The sequence below is a fragment of the Barbus barbus genome (assembly GCF_936440315.1).
Source record: "Barbus barbus genome assembly, chromosome: 4".
Taxonomy (NCBI): domain Eukaryota; kingdom Metazoa; phylum Chordata; class Actinopteri; order Cypriniformes; family Cyprinidae; genus Barbus; species Barbus barbus.
Window position 1 is genome coordinate 13,456,918 of NC_136732.1, and position 17,031 is coordinate 13,473,948.

Below are 17,031 nucleotides of genomic sequence, written 5' to 3' on the forward strand. Positions count from 1 at the left end.
TGTGTGGGAGTAACACAGGAATTAGACACATGACTTAAGTCACCATTTCCATTTACACCATTTTCTTGAAATACATTTCAAGCTACACTATGAACTAAATTATCTTGTATTCAGTGCTGTCTTCAATTCCTGCTCAGAAGTCTCAGTAAACATTGTGTATTTTGCAGGACTGCCAGACCCCTTTGCTAAGGTGGTGGTGGACGGTTCAGGGCAGTGTCACTCAACAGACACAGTGAGGAACACGCTGGACCCCAAATGGAACCAGCACTATGATCTGTAAGAGCTCTTCCTGGTCTGATTGCATTCAAACACACAGCCAGTGTCACAACTTGATTCCATTTGCACTGATCCGAGCTCAGTTTAAACCTGAGACAATGTTTAGATACCAGAATCAAGAAGACCACCACTCAGAAGCAGATCTCATTTCGATACACATGGTCATCTGTCCACTTGTTTGAGTCTTAGAGATTTTGCTTTCAGCGCTTCATTTCTTTTCTGTTGGAGCTTAAGTGTGTCATACTCTGTCATTAGATGCCTCGTGTGTGGTTCATTTCAGGCGTTTGTCTGCGTGAGTCACCCAGAGCGATTGAGCCTGTTTTTGACATTACATTTAGGTGTGCTTATGGATTGTGCTTTACTTACAACTGGGTATAAAAAAATTAAAATAAAATATGTGTGTGTGTATATATATATATATATATATATATATATATATATATATATATATATATATATATATATATATGAAAACAAACCAAGCCAGTATGCTTCCATAATATGGAATATTCAAGCATTAAAGAATATTCTGCCATTTATTTTATTGCCGTCATGATCTTTCAAATCTGTATAATGTTTTCTTCTGTGAAACAAAGGATATTTTGGAGAATGTTTTTTTTTTTTCCATACAATTAGGGATGCACGAAATTGGATTTTGCCGATATGCAGATATTTTTCAACTCATTTTGGCTGATAGCCGATGCTGATACCAATACATTTCTTTTTGTTTGAAAACACCAAATCTCTCCTGTGCGGAAATTTAAAATAGAATAATTTAATTTGTTAGAATTAAATTAATAATAAAGTTCTTTTATGACGGCAGTACATTGAAAGATTTGAAAATAATTATAAATCAGCTATACATCAATGGCTTTTTTTTTTTTTTTTTTTGAAAGATGCAGTGGTAACGTTAAAATATTTGAAGATTTAACATTTGTAGATGGTCTAAGGCAAGAGTCATAAAAATTGGAAAAATCTTAGAGCTCATGATTCGAACATATTACACCTTAATGAATAAATCTGTATTTATAAAATGATTTCATTTACAAGGGTCATGTTTTTTTTTTTAATCATGTAAACTATAGCTTCTGACCTTTGCATTAAAGTGCCCCATTATGGATTTTTGAAAATGACCTTTCATGCAGTGTAACACAGCTCTAAGTGAATAAAAACATCCTGCAAAGTTTTAAATCTGAAAGTGCACAGTGTATAAAGTTATTGGTTTTTAAAATGAATCCCAAGCAGTTGCCCGCCCACTTGTTGGTCTTTTAGCTTTGGCCTGAATGAAAATGCAGATTCATTCTTTGCCACTAGGTGCCGCTTTTGGAGCGGTAAAAATAACAGTCCACAAAGCAGCACTGAGCTCACAAAACTTTGTCAGGCGTTACAGGCATGATGAAATGAAAATGAGACCAATCGGACCAATCACCGCAGATTACCGTCACGCAGAGGAGGGGTTTGGAAAAATTGAGCAAATAATTTCGGAGTCATTGAGCAAGCAAGGTAAAATAAAAAAGGCATATTATGTATTAACAGTGTACCGCTAGTGACTGTTGACTCCATAGATATGTGTATATAAGTATATAGATCTCTATGGTTGACAGTCACACACCGAACGCATCATCTTGTACATGTATTCTCAAATTAAATGCAGCGATCCAAAACAGTCAATCTTATCAAGGCAAAAGTTTACTTCAAGAATGACCACACTGCTGTGATTAATCGCTAGGACACCCTGAGCACATGTGAGTTAACCCTCTTATCGGCAAGACATCTCGGCATAATGTTTCATATAGGGCCGATTCCGATATTTACGGTTTTGAGCCATTATCGGCCAATTCCAATATCGGTCCGATAATATTGTGCATCCCCACATACAATTTTTTTTTATTTATTCCAAGCAACAGAAAAGAAAAGATGTTGTTCATATGACTTGTGTAATGTATTTCAAGTCTTCTGAAACTATACTTTAGCTAACTGTTAGAAAAAACTAAATTGATTCACTTTATCCTCCCCCAACCTCAACATCTCCATTGCATTTCTGTATATTATGCAATGTCACACTCTACAACCAATGTCACTGTGCATTACTGATGTGTAAACCTTGCATGACTGGTCTTTACTCAGTATATTTGAATTTACGCAGTTGAGATTTGGATGCTGCGATGGTGGGAAAATACCAGCAAACATAGTTTGTGCACCCCCCCCCTCCTCATTTAAGATCAACATTAAAATGACCAATTTATTGTATGGAAAACATTTCTTCAAAATATCTTTCATTTCTGTTCAAAATTACGTGTTCATCCAAAGAAAGAAAATCATAATTGGCATGATGGTGTGTAAACAATGCTAAAATTAAAGTTTGTGGGTGAACTAACCCATTAACATGCACTTTCAAATAAGCCCAGGGGTTTTTCTTGAACCGGCGGTGTACGATTTCTTCCAATCTCTTCATCAGTGTAGCCCATCAGTAAAGCTCCCAGCATCCTTCAGGCTTTGAGGATTTAGGTCACCTCCTCTGGAGTCGACGGCTCTATCTGTGGAGATCACAGGACGGATTTCCATGGGTGCAAAATCCCATATCCATTCGTTAGACCGTATGCTTCTAGCTCTATTTACATTTTTTTTTTTTTTAAGAGGTTTTATCTCCAACTACAAGTATCAACAGTTTCACAGCATGGAATAAAAATAGAAACTTTCCCAAAGACCAAAAGCAAAACTTAAGAGAGGATGCAAAGCACTAAAAACAGAGAAGCAAGGAAATGTTGAGGGAAAAAAAGGGGAGCAGATTTTCAATCCTTGTCCTGTTCTCATGTCACGCTGACAGTCGGCAGCTAGAGGAAGCACACATCTCCGTTTGTTTGGTTGCCATGGCAACCGTAGACTGTCCCTTACCCCCCAGGACGACCGTCGAGTTCGCCAAACATGTCACGTCTATCAGCAGAAAATAGGCCGCGGTTTCTTCCCGCAACCCGGAATAATGGGTGGGGAAGAGAAAACCAAGGAGATGTTGCTTAAATCCTACATCTGAAATACGGAGGGACTTCTGTTCGCCGTCTGGGTTTTAATAAGTGCTTTGAACTCAAGTTATGAGTTAGTAAATCTGTGATTCCCGTAATGCACATCATAGTTGTCTCTTTGTTGGCAGGGAAAACGGTTGAAATGTTCCCATTGTTGAAAGGTTATTGAGCTGTTTGGTAGTTTTATTTTCGTTGAATGTCAGGACTTGCAGAATGTCAAAATCATTTAATGATGAAAGATTGACAGGGCTGAAAACCTCCTAGGGCTGCATGTTGAACTGGAAGATAATGTGTGAAATGAATAATAGTACAGAAGAAAAACTTGCTGATAACCGAAAACAGTGCCAGCATAGATTAACATTTACATTTATATTCATGCATTAAGCAGACGCTTCTTTCCAGAGCGACTTGCGATAGAGGAATAAGTAATAAGGTTAAAACATTAACCTAGATGTGAGGAGACTTAAAAAACGAAAGTGGGAGAAGATGCGCAAGATATTTAGGTCAGAACATCAGTTTTGGGGGATGATTTCTGTAGAAATTGATTAAAAGTAAGGCAAAAGAAACAGGCTTTAGGAAATGTAGACTTGTAAATTGAACAATGCACAAACACAATGCTAAACTCTCGAATCAAGTGAGCTCAAAGCTTGACTAGTCCTTAAATCCTGGTTAGTTAGGTGACCTGCTTGTTATATATAATGCTTTGTCAGTGTTAAAGGTTGTATCTCTTCTAAAGTATATAAGTATATCTGTTAAAATCAATTTGTGGTTGGTAGTTGTAGTCACTAAAGTAGTATTAGTACATTTTCAAACCAATTTTTTTTTATTTTTTATTTATTGTTGTTTTTTTCTGGTTAAAGGTCAATGTTGTATAACTGTCTTGAAGTGGGAAAATATAGAAATTAAGCGGTCATAATTAAGTAGCAAAATTAGTAGTAGCCATATTCTCATTTATTGTATTCTTACTTGAGTGTAGTGGTTTAAACTATTAATAATCCAAAAAAAAAAGTTGACTCTTTTAAAGAAAAGAGTCCTCCTTAGTTGGAAAAAAACTGTAATATTCCAGTATTTCTGATGGATCATGTGACACTGGAGTAATGGCTTACAAAAATTCAGCACTGCATCACAGAAACTATTTTAAAGTATATTAAGACAGGAAACCAATAATAGAAATTGCAATATTTCACAATATTGTTTTTCTGTATTTTTGATCAAATAAATTCAGCCTTAATGAGCATAAGAGACTCAAAAAATCTTACTGATCCCAAAGATTTGAACAGCAGTGTATTGATGTGTGTCTGTAGTTGATGTTTGTTCACACATCTTTTTACTTAAGTCTTTCGGTATGTTTTCAGTTAAATGAAGAATTTTTCCAAATGAATTCAAAGATTACGTTTGTAGAAGCTTGCCACATATGCTTTAAATTAGATTTTAAATAAAAATATTGTCATTGTATTGGACATCTATTTGTTATTACTCCATTTACCGAGTTAAGGTTGTTGGAGTTTCCTGGGAAAGTTCAGAAACAATTGGTGAGGTTTGATGAAGGGTTATCAGAGAAACCTAAAATGCACTAAACCGTAATTATCTGTGGTTAAGAGTTGACAGGGCAGGTTTCCGTTAATTGTTTTGCCCTGTCATCCTTTGGTCTGGTTGGGTAACTTGTTGCTACAAGCTCTTGTCTGGTATAAGTACAAATTTGTGTAAGTTTTGTGTAGAAAGGCTGTTGTGAGCTCAGATTTCAGAGCAGTTTTTTGGCTCTGTAGACGGTTGATAAACGTTCTCCATATCAGAGAGAAGAACTCTGATTGTTTGGGTTTGGTTGGACTCATTCTGGTGAGAACATCCACACAGTCATTGGCATTCTGTCGTCTTGTTTCTTTCATCCTACCCCTTTTTCTGACCTTACTCTTTACTCCTCTACCTCTTCGATTGGTTTTCAGTCCAAACAAGATCTGTTGTCCAGGGATTCTGTTCCATTGGCAGGCAGAACGTTCAGACTTTGCTTGGACATTTTTTGACAGCCTAGCTCCGTTTGATGTCCAGTTCTGGAGGTGTTTCTGTTCCCCCGAATTTAAGGGAACCATTTGTTTTGTCTAACACCATGCCAAAACATTCAGACGGTCCAGCTGAGTTTTATGTCGGACTTGATGAAATGCATGCGGCGGTCAGAGAACAAGAGAACTGCATGGATCGCTTGAAGTTCTTGAGCTTTGTGTAATTGTGTTTGGTACTTTTGAGGTAAAAACACCCCAAATCTTCTCATGCCTTCAGAAAAACTAACAAAGACGTCAATGAAGTGAGAACAATCCCAGTTCTCTTTGCACTTACTACTTCCCGTTCTTCATGTTTTGTTTTTCCTAATTACGATTTTCATCTTCATCTAGTTCCTTTGTCACCTTCTTTGTCTTCAGTCTTATTCCTTGTCGTTGTCGCCCTCTTCCTTGCCACCTTCTTCATTGTTTTCTATCTACTTTTACATCTTGCGCTTTTATTCTCTTCATCTTCCTTTTTGTAGTCTTTCGATTGACGTTTTTTCCTCTTCATCATCTTGCTGTTCTTCATTTCCATCTACTTCCTCCTCCTTTCATCATCTTGCTTTTCTTTTCTTTTTGACCTCCCTTTTGTCATTTTTCATCTTCCTCTTTTTTTTAGTCTTCCTCTTCTTTGTCATTTTCATTTACTTAATTTGTCCTGTCATCTTGGTCTTCGTTCTCATCATCTTCCTCTTCTAAGTCTGCCGTATCTCTTTTTTCCCCCTCTTGTTTTTTTTTTCTGTTCTCCCCCAATACTTCCTTTTTGTTGCCATCTTGCGCTTCTGTCATCTTTCTCTTCAGTATTTATTTTTTTCATCTTCATAATTATCTTCAATGTTTTTGTCTTCCTTGTTATCCTGTCATTTTTCTGACATCATCTTTGTTTTTTAATGAAGTCCTCATTGCTCTTCATAAAACAGATCTTCTCCTCTGACCCGCTGTGTATAATCATGTTTCATAATTCATGTTCTAAGCAAGAACCATGTGCTGTTGAGACTGATATGCTCTGAATCTGGTTTGCTTTAAAGGAGACGTGATAACAAGAGACGTCAGATTTCTACATTTTCTGTGTTTTCAGGTATATCGGGAAGTCGGACTCCATCACCATCAGTGTGTGGAACCATAAGAAGATCCATAAGAAACAGGGAGCGGGATTCCTGGGATGCGTACGACTCCTCTCCAACTCCATTAACCGACTCAAGGACACAGGCTGTAAGTGTGTGTATGATTGGCTCAGAAACAGTCTGTTAGTGTGTGTGTATAATTAGCTCAGACAACATGGGTTGTGTGTGTGTGTGTGTATAATTGGCTCAGAGAGGTTGTAAGTATATGTACTACAATGGCTGTGTGTTAAGTGAGCAAACTTTAAATAAAATGTACAACAACAATGTTTTTGGACATAATAATATATCCTACTTTGGCTGAAGACCTGGTCTGTCTCAGGTAGAAGACGTCCTGTTATTTGCGTCACTTTCCTGTCGGCTGCACAAGAGCCTGTGTTTTTTGCTGGTGAATTACAGTAAGTCAGTATGTTTAGGGTAAGAGTCTGTCTGGCTGTGTTCTAGCCCCACGCTTGTGTTTAAGACTATTTTAAAAGCAGGCTTTCCCTAGAAACCCTCCAGCGTGACCACCGTCCTGGATAAGCACAGGAAACCCACAGCCGCTCCCACAGCTGGAAGTGATTCAGTTCACCATTTCCTGTTGCACCCCTTCTGTCTCTCTGCCATCATTCTTTCTCTGTCTTTTCTCATTCTCTCTCTTCTAGGGATGTGTATTGGCAAGAATCTGATTAGATGCATATCACGATACAGGGGTTGCGATACGATGCATTGCGATACTGTAAGCAAGGCGATATATTGGGGTATTTCTTATTTTAGGAATAGGATATATTTTTAGAAAAGCTGTCATTAAGAACACACCACTATATGCAAACCTTAGCAAAAAATAAATATATAAAAATTGTTTAACCAGGGGCCTGTTTCATAAAACAAGTTTACCAAATAAGCCAGGTTTATTTCAGTTAGTCTGACTTGTTGTCAATTGATTTGGTTCAGTTTGGTTCTGAAATAAGCCTGGCTTGTTTGGTAAACTTGCTTTATGAAACAAGCCCCTGAACACAGTGGGATCTGCATTTGCAATAATCAGTCCCTGTAATATTCAACGTTATTGAACCACTTTTTGTGCAGTACGAGTAAAGGGGGAAAAATCCAGGTGTTTGCAGAATTCTTTAGTAAAATGTATTTTATAAAAAGACCATATATATTTTTAGACTATGCTTTAAAGATTCACAGTTTAAGTTTACAGTTGTGACATACAATGTCATAACCAGTGTTGGGCAGTAGCTAGTTACTAATTAACTAACTAATAATATTACTTTTTGCAGTAACTAGTAGTGTAACTAATTACTAATAAGATTTCAGTAATAATATCAAATTCAAATTTTATTTGTCACATACACAGTCATACACAGTACGATATGCAGTGAAATGCTTGTACGGCAGCCAGTGACCTTAAAAAATATTAATAAGAAGAAAATAAATTTAACTAGTAAATAAACTGTACAAATAAGGGCATAATAATAAAAAAAAAAAAAATATATATATATATATATATATATATATATATATATATATATATATATATATATATATATATATATATATATATAAAAATTTAAAGTGGCAATGCAAAAGTGACTTATGAAACGTTGAAGTGACTTATGAAGTGTCATGTGCAATGGTTCAGATATATAAATATGTATTGCATGAATGTGTCCATGATTGTACAGTCAATGTCAATGTTTCAAAGATATTACTCCTGTGTGATGGTGTGATTGAGAGACCTTATCGCCTGCGGGAAGAAGCTCCTCCTCAGTCTCTCTGTGTTGGTCTTCAGGGAGCGGAATCGCTTCCCAGACCGCAACAGAGAGAACAGTCCATTGTTGGGATGGCTGAGGTCCTTTACGATCTTCCTGGCCTTGGTCCAGCACCGCTTGCTGTAGATTGAGTGCAGGTCAGGGAGTTCGGTGCGGATGATGCGCTCAGCTGATCGCACCACCCTCTGTAGAGCTCGTCTGTCCTGCATGGTGCTGTTTCCAAACCAGGTCGTGATGTTTCCCGTCAGGATGCTCTCTGTGGTACAGGAGTAGAAATTCCTGAGCACTTTAGAGGGCAGTCTGAAGTCTCTCAAGCGTCTGAGGTGGTAGAGACGTTGCCGGGTCTTTTTCACCACGGTGTTGATGTGACAGGACCATGACAGGTCCTGCGTGATGTGAACACCGAGGTATCGGAAGCTGTCCACTCTCTCCACTGGGCTCCTGTTGATGATGGGGGTCTGGTAGTTCCTCTCCTGCTTTGTACTAAAGTCCACTATCAGCTCCTTTGTCTTGCTGACGTTCAGGAGGAGATTGTTCCTCTGGCACCAGTTCTCCAGATTTACAATCTCCTCTAGGTAGGCCGACTCATCATTGTTGGTGATCAGGCCCATCACGACAGTGTCGTCTGCAAACTTGATGATGACGGTGGAGTTGGTAGTGGCCACGCAGTCGTGGGTGTACAAAGAGTACAGCAGGGGGCTCAGAACACAACCCTGGGGGGCTCCAGTGCTGAGAGTGAGTGAGGCTGAGACATGTCCGCCCATCCTTACTGCCTGTGGTCTGCCAGTCAGAAAATTGGAGATCCACTGACACATTGATGAGCTGAGTCCCAGGTGCTCCAGCTTGGTGGTGAGTGTGGAGGGAATTATGGTATTAAATGCAGAGCTGTAGTCGATGAAGAGCATTTTAACATAATTCCCTTTCCTAGTGTCCAGGTGAGTAAGTGATGTGTGGAGGAGATGTGAGATTGCATCGTCTGTGGAACGGTTCTGGCGGTATGCAAACTGTAGTGGGTCGAGTGTGTCCGGTAGTGAAGAAATTATGAACTCTCTGACCAGGCGTTCAAAGCACTTCATCACTACTGAGGTGAGGGCTACAGGGCGATAGTCATTGAGAGAAGCAGGATGAGGTTTCTTCGGGACAGGAACAATGATGGACTCTTTGAAGCATGTGGGGATCACCGACTGAGCTAAAGAGATGTTGAATATCTCTGTGAACACAGGTGCTAGCTGGTCTGCGCAGGCTCTGAGAATACGACCTGAGATGCCGTCTGGTCCTGCTGCTTTCCTGGTGTTCACTCTCTTGAAGGCTCTCCTCACGTCATGCTCGGAGATGATGAACGCGTTTCCGGTACTGGCAGAGTCTTCCTGTCTGTAGCCGTTAGCGCCGTTAGCATTAGCATTGCTAGCGGCTTTAGCTGCAGCCTCGAAGCGAGCATAGAAGGTGTTCAGCTCGTCTGCCAGAGTCGCGTCCACGTTCGTCATACCGGTTGTTGGTGTTTTATAGTCTGTAATTGTCCTTAATCCCTGCCACAGGCTCCTAGAGTCACTCTGTTGGAGCTGTGACTCTAGTTTTCTCCCGTAGCGCTGCTTCGCCTCTTTCACCGCCTTCCGGACGGTGTCATAATCTATATGTCAATAAGATTTAAGTAATATGTGATGAAAAGTTTTCGAAATAAAAATCAAATAATTTTGACCCATACAATGTATTTTTGGCTATTGCTACAAATATACCCCAGTGACTTGAGACTGGTTTTGTGGTCCAGGGTCACATATTAGTTAACATGTTGGATATTTACGACTCTTGATCGGGCTGCTTCTGACGTGATACCTGCGATAGCCAATGAGAGCGAGCGAGCGCCACCTACTGGATGTTGCGTGCTTCCATAGCTAAAATTTGGCAGCCACAAACATGCCATGAAAGCAGAGAACATCACCCATATTCTTTTTGTATACTTTGTTTTTCACTGTGAAACAGAACGCACGCAAGGAGAACCAGCTGACAACGTTGATTGTCTTCTATTTGTTTTTCTTCTCAAGTCACGTTTGATCTCGCGAGTGTCCGTGAGATCATGTGTCACTGTGAAATCGTTCCTACAATCGACAAGTGTGTGTGTGTGGTCTCGCAGTCTGCTCGAATCTAGTGTGTACGTTCAGAGGATTATAAGGCTAAAAATTGGTTGAACTGTTTTCTTGTCCGACCAAAATCCGACAATCAAATAATTCCTAGATTTATTTTCATAATTTTCACGGGTTATGAAAATTATTATTGGGTTTATTCTTACAATATTCCTAGCACCATATTACATAACCTCAAGGACCTTTACAAAAATAAAAAATACAGACTTTCAATGTGCGCACGAGAAACCATTAAACTTAGCATATAGACAATGCACACTGAGCCACTACTGTGCCATCAGCTCCTTACGCAGTGTGCTTTCTTGGCCTCCACAAACTATGCGTTAAAGAGACCGAAGGCCTTGAAATATGATGATAAAATCCCAATTTATTGTATTCTATAAACCCTTGAACTTGGCAAATTTTATGCCATTAGCCCATTTCGTGTCATGGTTTCTGTGCTGCCACAGAGGATGTGTATTGGACATTAGGACTTGATATTAGAGGTACTACCATTAGAAAAGCCAAATTTTGAGCAGGTAAATCTGTTAATTCATGTGCATCCATGCACTTGTTTTATTAATAGTAAGATGGCAGTGATGCACAAAGGAAATATTGTAATGCGTAAGCATGCAAAAAATTCCCATGTGAATTAGTTTCTTGAGGGCGCAAAATTTTTTTCTTGTGAGCATGTAAAAGTCTGTTTTTTATTTATTACTTTTTATTTTATGGACTCTGTATGTTGCCACTTCGAGAAAATCAATGGAAAAAAAAAAACCCTGAGGAAAAATAAAAATAATGCTCTATGAAACATTTGTTAAATACAGTCTCAAAATCTACAGAGAGGTTTGGCAATTTGAATCTGGAAAAGTATGTAATTTGGAAATGGAAAATGTGTAGGAACCCTGAAATACAGATGTTGAACATTCTCAGAACTTTTCAACTTGGATTCCACTGGTTTTTCAGTTTGTATTTATGTTCTGCGTGGAATCGCCGAGACTGCGACGCGAGCACCGCCCCAACTGCACAAAGCGCCCCCGAATTACAACAGAAAGCTGCAGCCTCTTCAACGCGAAGGCTCTCCAACGCGGGACGCTGCAAGCAGCGGACGTTACCACAAAAGCCAAAATGATGCCACATTTCAGCTTTGTACACTGATACGGGAACTGGAACAATTCTTTCATCCTCCATTACTGGCAGCGAACTATATTAATGCTAACAGTGGCGTGCCCTGATGCTAGCATTTCCTGTCACTGTTTAAGTTCAGAGATGAAGACTGCGATCTAGCGGTCAGGATATGAACTCAAAACGAAACAACTGTCATAAATAACAAATATTTTTTTCTCGATATTCCGTTTTTGAGAATCGATACCGTATCGCCAAATAAAATTTCCTCTTCCTATTTGTCACAATCTTCCTCAACTTTTTCTTTTTCTTGCTCTATATAGAAATATAAATTTCTATCTATCGATATAGATGTATTGAATTAGTTTCTATTTCAGTATCTTATGTTACTGCTAATATTTTTTCCATAATTTATAAATTTCTGTATATTTGTATACATTTGGTAAATATGCAGAAATGTGTATCTAAATTTTTTATATATTTCTATATATTTTTTATTTCTATGCATTTCAGTAATGTCTATATATCGGTTTCAAGCTTGTGTGTATGTATGTGTATGTGTATATATATATATATATTTTTTTTTTTTTTTTTTTTTTTTTTTTTTTTTGTTGTTTTTTAAAGCTGAATATAAATTTGTGAGAGCCTTGTGTGAAGTTTTTGACACTATCAGCCCAATTTTTGCAGTTTTATATTATGATAAAATTATAAGCTGCACAATGTTACCAGTGACCACTGTATCAATATCTGTCAAAAGTACTTTGCAGGTGTTTGACCATATGAAGGGGTTTACATGTGAGTGGAGTGTGTTGGGATGGGGAAACGCTCCTCCAGCCCCGTTTAGTCTAGCTGTGCATCCTCATCTGATTGTGTGTGTGTATCTATGTGAGAATGAGAACAGATAGTGGCCTCTCTAATGTCTGCAGGCTACTTGTTATTCCTGTCTCCCTCTTTCCGGCAATGACAGAGAGCCCAGCGTGTTTCTGGAAGCGTCTCACTCCTATCAGCACATCTACGGTCTGAGAGGAATAAAGCAGCCTCTGTGTCTGTGTCTGTGTGTGTGTGTGTGTGTGTGTGTGTGTGTATACAATGATACAGAGCGCTGCAGTGTATGTGACCTCACACATAAAATGTGGAGTGTTTTAGGCTGTTTTTTAAGTCTCAGATGGTTCGCCGAGCGAGGAGGTCAGAGGTTATGACACAAATGCCACGCAGGCTCTTTGGTTTCTCAACCTTTTTCTTTTTTCTGACTTTTTTTTTTTTTTCTTTTTTGTCCTCTTTCATTAATTTACAGATCAGCGTTTGGACCTGAACAAGTTGGGGCCCAATGACAGCGATACTGTGAGGGGGCAGATAGTAGGTGAGTCACAAGCTTTGCTCGTTTCAAGGAATTGACCTGTCAGGAATTTGCCACATCTGCCATTTATCCCGTGAGTCACACCATCTTCAAAGCTTGTCGTTAATGATGTTTAAACCCATGCATTTAATACATTTGACGCCCTAAAAATGTCCCTGGGTTGGGAGCAAAGGAGGAAAAACGTGCTCGTTCTGTCTGATTTATCTGCTGCGTTTTGGCATTACGTTATGATTTTCTTTCATGCCGCATTGTTCCTTCATCAAGAAAGGGTTTGCATGTCCCATGGCCACACCACAGTTTTTACAAGCAGCCATTCATCAGAAGATGAATGCTTTCCCATGGCTGAGAGTTTCAAACAACCCTTTTATATGCCTGTATGTCTTCGTCACGTCAAGATTTGCATCATATATGCGTTTTGATGAGTCACATGAATGTAAGCAAGTGGTTATTAACCCCAACCCTAAGGCAAGCTTTACTATTACTATAGCTTATACTAAACACTTAGAACAAACCCCTAATCCTAAATGTGTCTTATTGTACACTGTTTGCATAAAACAATATGGTATATTTGTGTCTGACAATAATATTATTATTATTGGGTTGGGTTGTTTAATTAGATATTTTTATATCCATTATATTATTAAATGCATTTTTTTAAAATGCATGATTTATCTGTATCTGCAAATATTGTTTTTTTTAAGTTTTTTTTTAAATCACTTTTTCTATTTAAAATGGATAATTTATTAAAAATGCCGTATCTCTGTGACCATATAGTTTTTTTATTGATCTTTTTAATGCATTATTTTATTAAATGCATGCATTTTGCGCACATTTTTTTAATGCATGATCCATATCTGTATTTGCAAATAATTAACCATTTTTTTATCACTTTGTTTTTATTTAAAATTTATAATTTATTAAAAATGCAGGATCTATATGACGTTTTTTGTGTGTGTGTGTGTGTGTGTGATCTATGTCTGTATTTGCCAAATATACTTTTTCTTTTAATCCCTTTTAACTTTTTTTTTATTTATTTTTTATAAATTATAAAACTCTCAATTGGTGTCCTTTTTTTTTAAAAAAAGTGATCAGTTTTCATTTGCATGGCTATATCAGTATCTAGTAAAGTTACACTTTTGTATGATACATTTCAAAAACACATGCATACATACACCCCAAAATGGCAAAATATCTATGCTATGTAGGGCTGTCGCGATTCATCGATTTTTAAAAATCGTCGACTTCATTTTGCTCGCGTCGACTAACCGGCAAAATACCGGAAGTTGCGCATTTCACAGGCGATAATCCATAAAACACATTATTGGACTGTTTTCCAAGGCTGCATGATAAATTAAAACCCATTTAAAAATCATAATTAAGCATAATTGTGAACTCCCAAACGCTATGATTTAAATAATTATATGCGATGCAGTTCTAACACAGTATAAGCGCTTTAATTATTTCCATGCGTGTAGTTAAGTTCGTGCGTCTCACAGCGGCTCCGTTCACAGTAGCTCCACAGAAACTGTTATCATTTACATGTGTGGAGCGTGTTGTTGTGAGTTTGTTTATTTTAACATTCATCTGGGGAACTTAAATCTACACACAATCAGGAGAATACATCGCAGTTTCAAAATAAAAGCTCAAACCCTCACTCTGAGTTTACACGGTTTGATTTACGGGGGAAGTCGTGGTTAGCTAATGGTTAGCGAGTCGGACTCGTAATCGAAAGGTTGCGGGTTCGAGTCCCCGGCCGGCAGGAATTGTAGGTGGGGGGAGTGAATGTACAGCGCTCTCTCCACCCTCAATACCACGACTGAGGTGCCCTTGAGCAAGGCACCGAACCCCCAACTGCTCCCCGGGCGCTGCAGCATGGCTGCCCCCTGCTCCGGGTATGGGTCACCATACTTGACAATACGTCACGACTTTACTTTACTTTGATGTCCACATATTCATGTAATTACAGCGGCTGTAGCATTTCTGTCCTAAAGAAATGGACAAATATTAAAGATTAAGTGTACATTTGAATTAAATGGTGCTTGGTCAATATTAAACGAGGATTAGATCGCACAGTAATGTGTAAAAATAATCATCAGGCTTGTTGTAACGTGTAATCTTCATTAGCTCTATTGTTTATAATACATTATGTATTTTAACAGTTTATGATTTCTTGCTTTTGATGCTTTATTTGAACTAATTATTTTTGCATCATTGCTATTATATATGTATTTTAAGTCATTTTAAAAGCCATTGTTCACTTAAATCTATTTTTATTACCACAAAAAAAAGAGAAATATATGAAATCCAGAAAATAATGGAAAACAGAATGTGGTACAGATAAAACTGTAAAACTCAATTAATTAGACTTTTTGATTAATAAAATTTAAAAAACTGAATTTGGAAATAATACGTATTTCGTAGGGCCCTATAATTAAATTATATATTAAATTTTATTAATCAAAGTTCTATTTTAATGGTTCCATTACATTTTAATAATAAAAAGCATCTCCAATTAATTGATTTTATATATAAAAAAAATGTTTAAGATTTTTTTTTTTTTTTTTTTTTTTTTTTTTTTTAGTAATACTGCACATTTGCATTTTTCACCTAAATAAATTCTGGTAAATAATACTTCTGGTAAATACTCCTTTAAAAAGTGTTTTTTGATTATAATTGTATTATTAGTAGACTAGAACACGTGGACATGTTGTCATTCTCACACTATAATACTGAGCTGTGATTTCAGTGGTTTGGACTGAGATGGACACTTGCTTCTTGCACTCTGTGTTGCACTTTACTTTTAAGTAAGTCATGACGTATTGTCAAGTATGGTGACCCATACTCGAAATTGGTGCTCTGCGTTTAACCCATCCAAGTGCACACACAGCAGTGAGTAGAGAACAAATGCACACACGCACACACGCGCACACACACACACACACCGTGAACACACACCCGGAGCAGTGGGCAGCCATTTATGCTGCGGCGCCCGGGGAGCAGTTGGGGGTTCGGTGCCTTGCTCAAGGGCACCTCAGTCGTGGTATTGAGGGTGGAGAGAGCGCTGGACATTCACTCCCCCAACCTACAATTCCTGCCGGCCCGAGACTCGAACTCACAACCTTTCGATTTCGAGTCCGACTCTCTAACCATTAGGCCACGACTTCCCACGAAATCCTTTTTTTGCTTTAAAAAAGGATTTCATAGAAATTTGGATTTCATTTGGTTTAAAATATTAAGTAAAATTGTAGATTTATTTTTGTGGGAAATTAATCGTTTAGATTAATCGATTAAACTAAAAATTAGTCGATAGATTAATCGAAATGAAAATAGTGGTTAGTGGCAGCCCTAATGCTATGTGTGTCACTCATCTTGAACATTGCTGTCACATTGTCTCGGTCAATCCATGACACACAAAACTATCACAGATGGGACTCCTCTAACATGTGTGTTTGAATCAACAGTTAGTCTTCAGTCCAGGGACAGGATAGGCACCGGAGGGCCAGTCGTGGACTGCAGTCGTCTGTTTGACAACGACCTGCCTGATGGGTATGTGAAATAACAACACTTTAAAAGCAACTAAATGAGTGCTTAAAATATAAAAGTGTTCGGCATTAGCAGATACTGAACAGTAACAGCCAGCGTTCTTATCCAACCCCTGTGTTTGTTCCTGCGCCATGTGCTTGTGTCTGTCTGTCTGTTTGTTCGTCTGTATGAATGTCTCTGTGTTCTTTCTGCAGCTGGGAGGAGAGGAGAACTGCATCTGGCCGGATCCAGTATCTGAATCATATCACACGCAGCACCCAATGGGAGAGACCTACCAGGTGGGTCAGGTTTTCTTTGTTGTAGCCCCAGTTCACTTTTAATTTATCTATTTTATTTTGTTTTGTTTTTTACTTTTTTTTGTTTTTGGATTAAAAAAAACTAACTATTTTGATTTTACTTTTTATTTTAAGTTTTTCTAGTTTTATTTATCTAGTTAGTATTGTTTTGCTTTGTTATATTTTTTAGTTTGGATCGATAACCAAATGGTTTTGCAGACTGAAGCAAAGTCTTGTAGGATAAAGGCATTTTGGCTTACCCCAAATTACTGTCCAGGTCATTGGGTTTGAGGTGGTTTTGCTGAATAAGACAGTGATTCTTGTGTGTGTGTGTGTGTACTCGTGTGCCGCACAGCAGGAAAATGTGCGTCCGCCACATCTGTCGTCTTTGCCATCTCAGACACTGA

At 38.1% G+C, this 17,031-nt stretch overlaps 1 protein-coding gene across 1 annotated transcript in view; it reads left to right on the forward strand.

Moving 5' to 3' along the window:
- Window positions 1-17,031, forward strand: part of LOC306868868 (E3 ubiquitin-protein ligase SMURF2) — a 71,019-nt gene that overhangs the window by 25,452 nt on the left and 28,536 nt on the right. Inside the window, exons 3-7 of the mRNA XM_079415303.1 lie at window positions 168-276; window positions 6,411-6,544; window positions 12,744-12,809; window positions 16,268-16,352; window positions 16,544-16,627. Coding sequence (XP_079271429.1) covers window positions 168-276; window positions 6,411-6,544; window positions 12,744-12,809; window positions 16,268-16,352; window positions 16,544-16,627 — 478 coding nt within the window. The remainder of the gene's footprint in view (window positions 1-167; window positions 277-6,410; window positions 6,545-12,743; window positions 12,810-16,267; window positions 16,353-16,543; window positions 16,628-17,031) is intronic.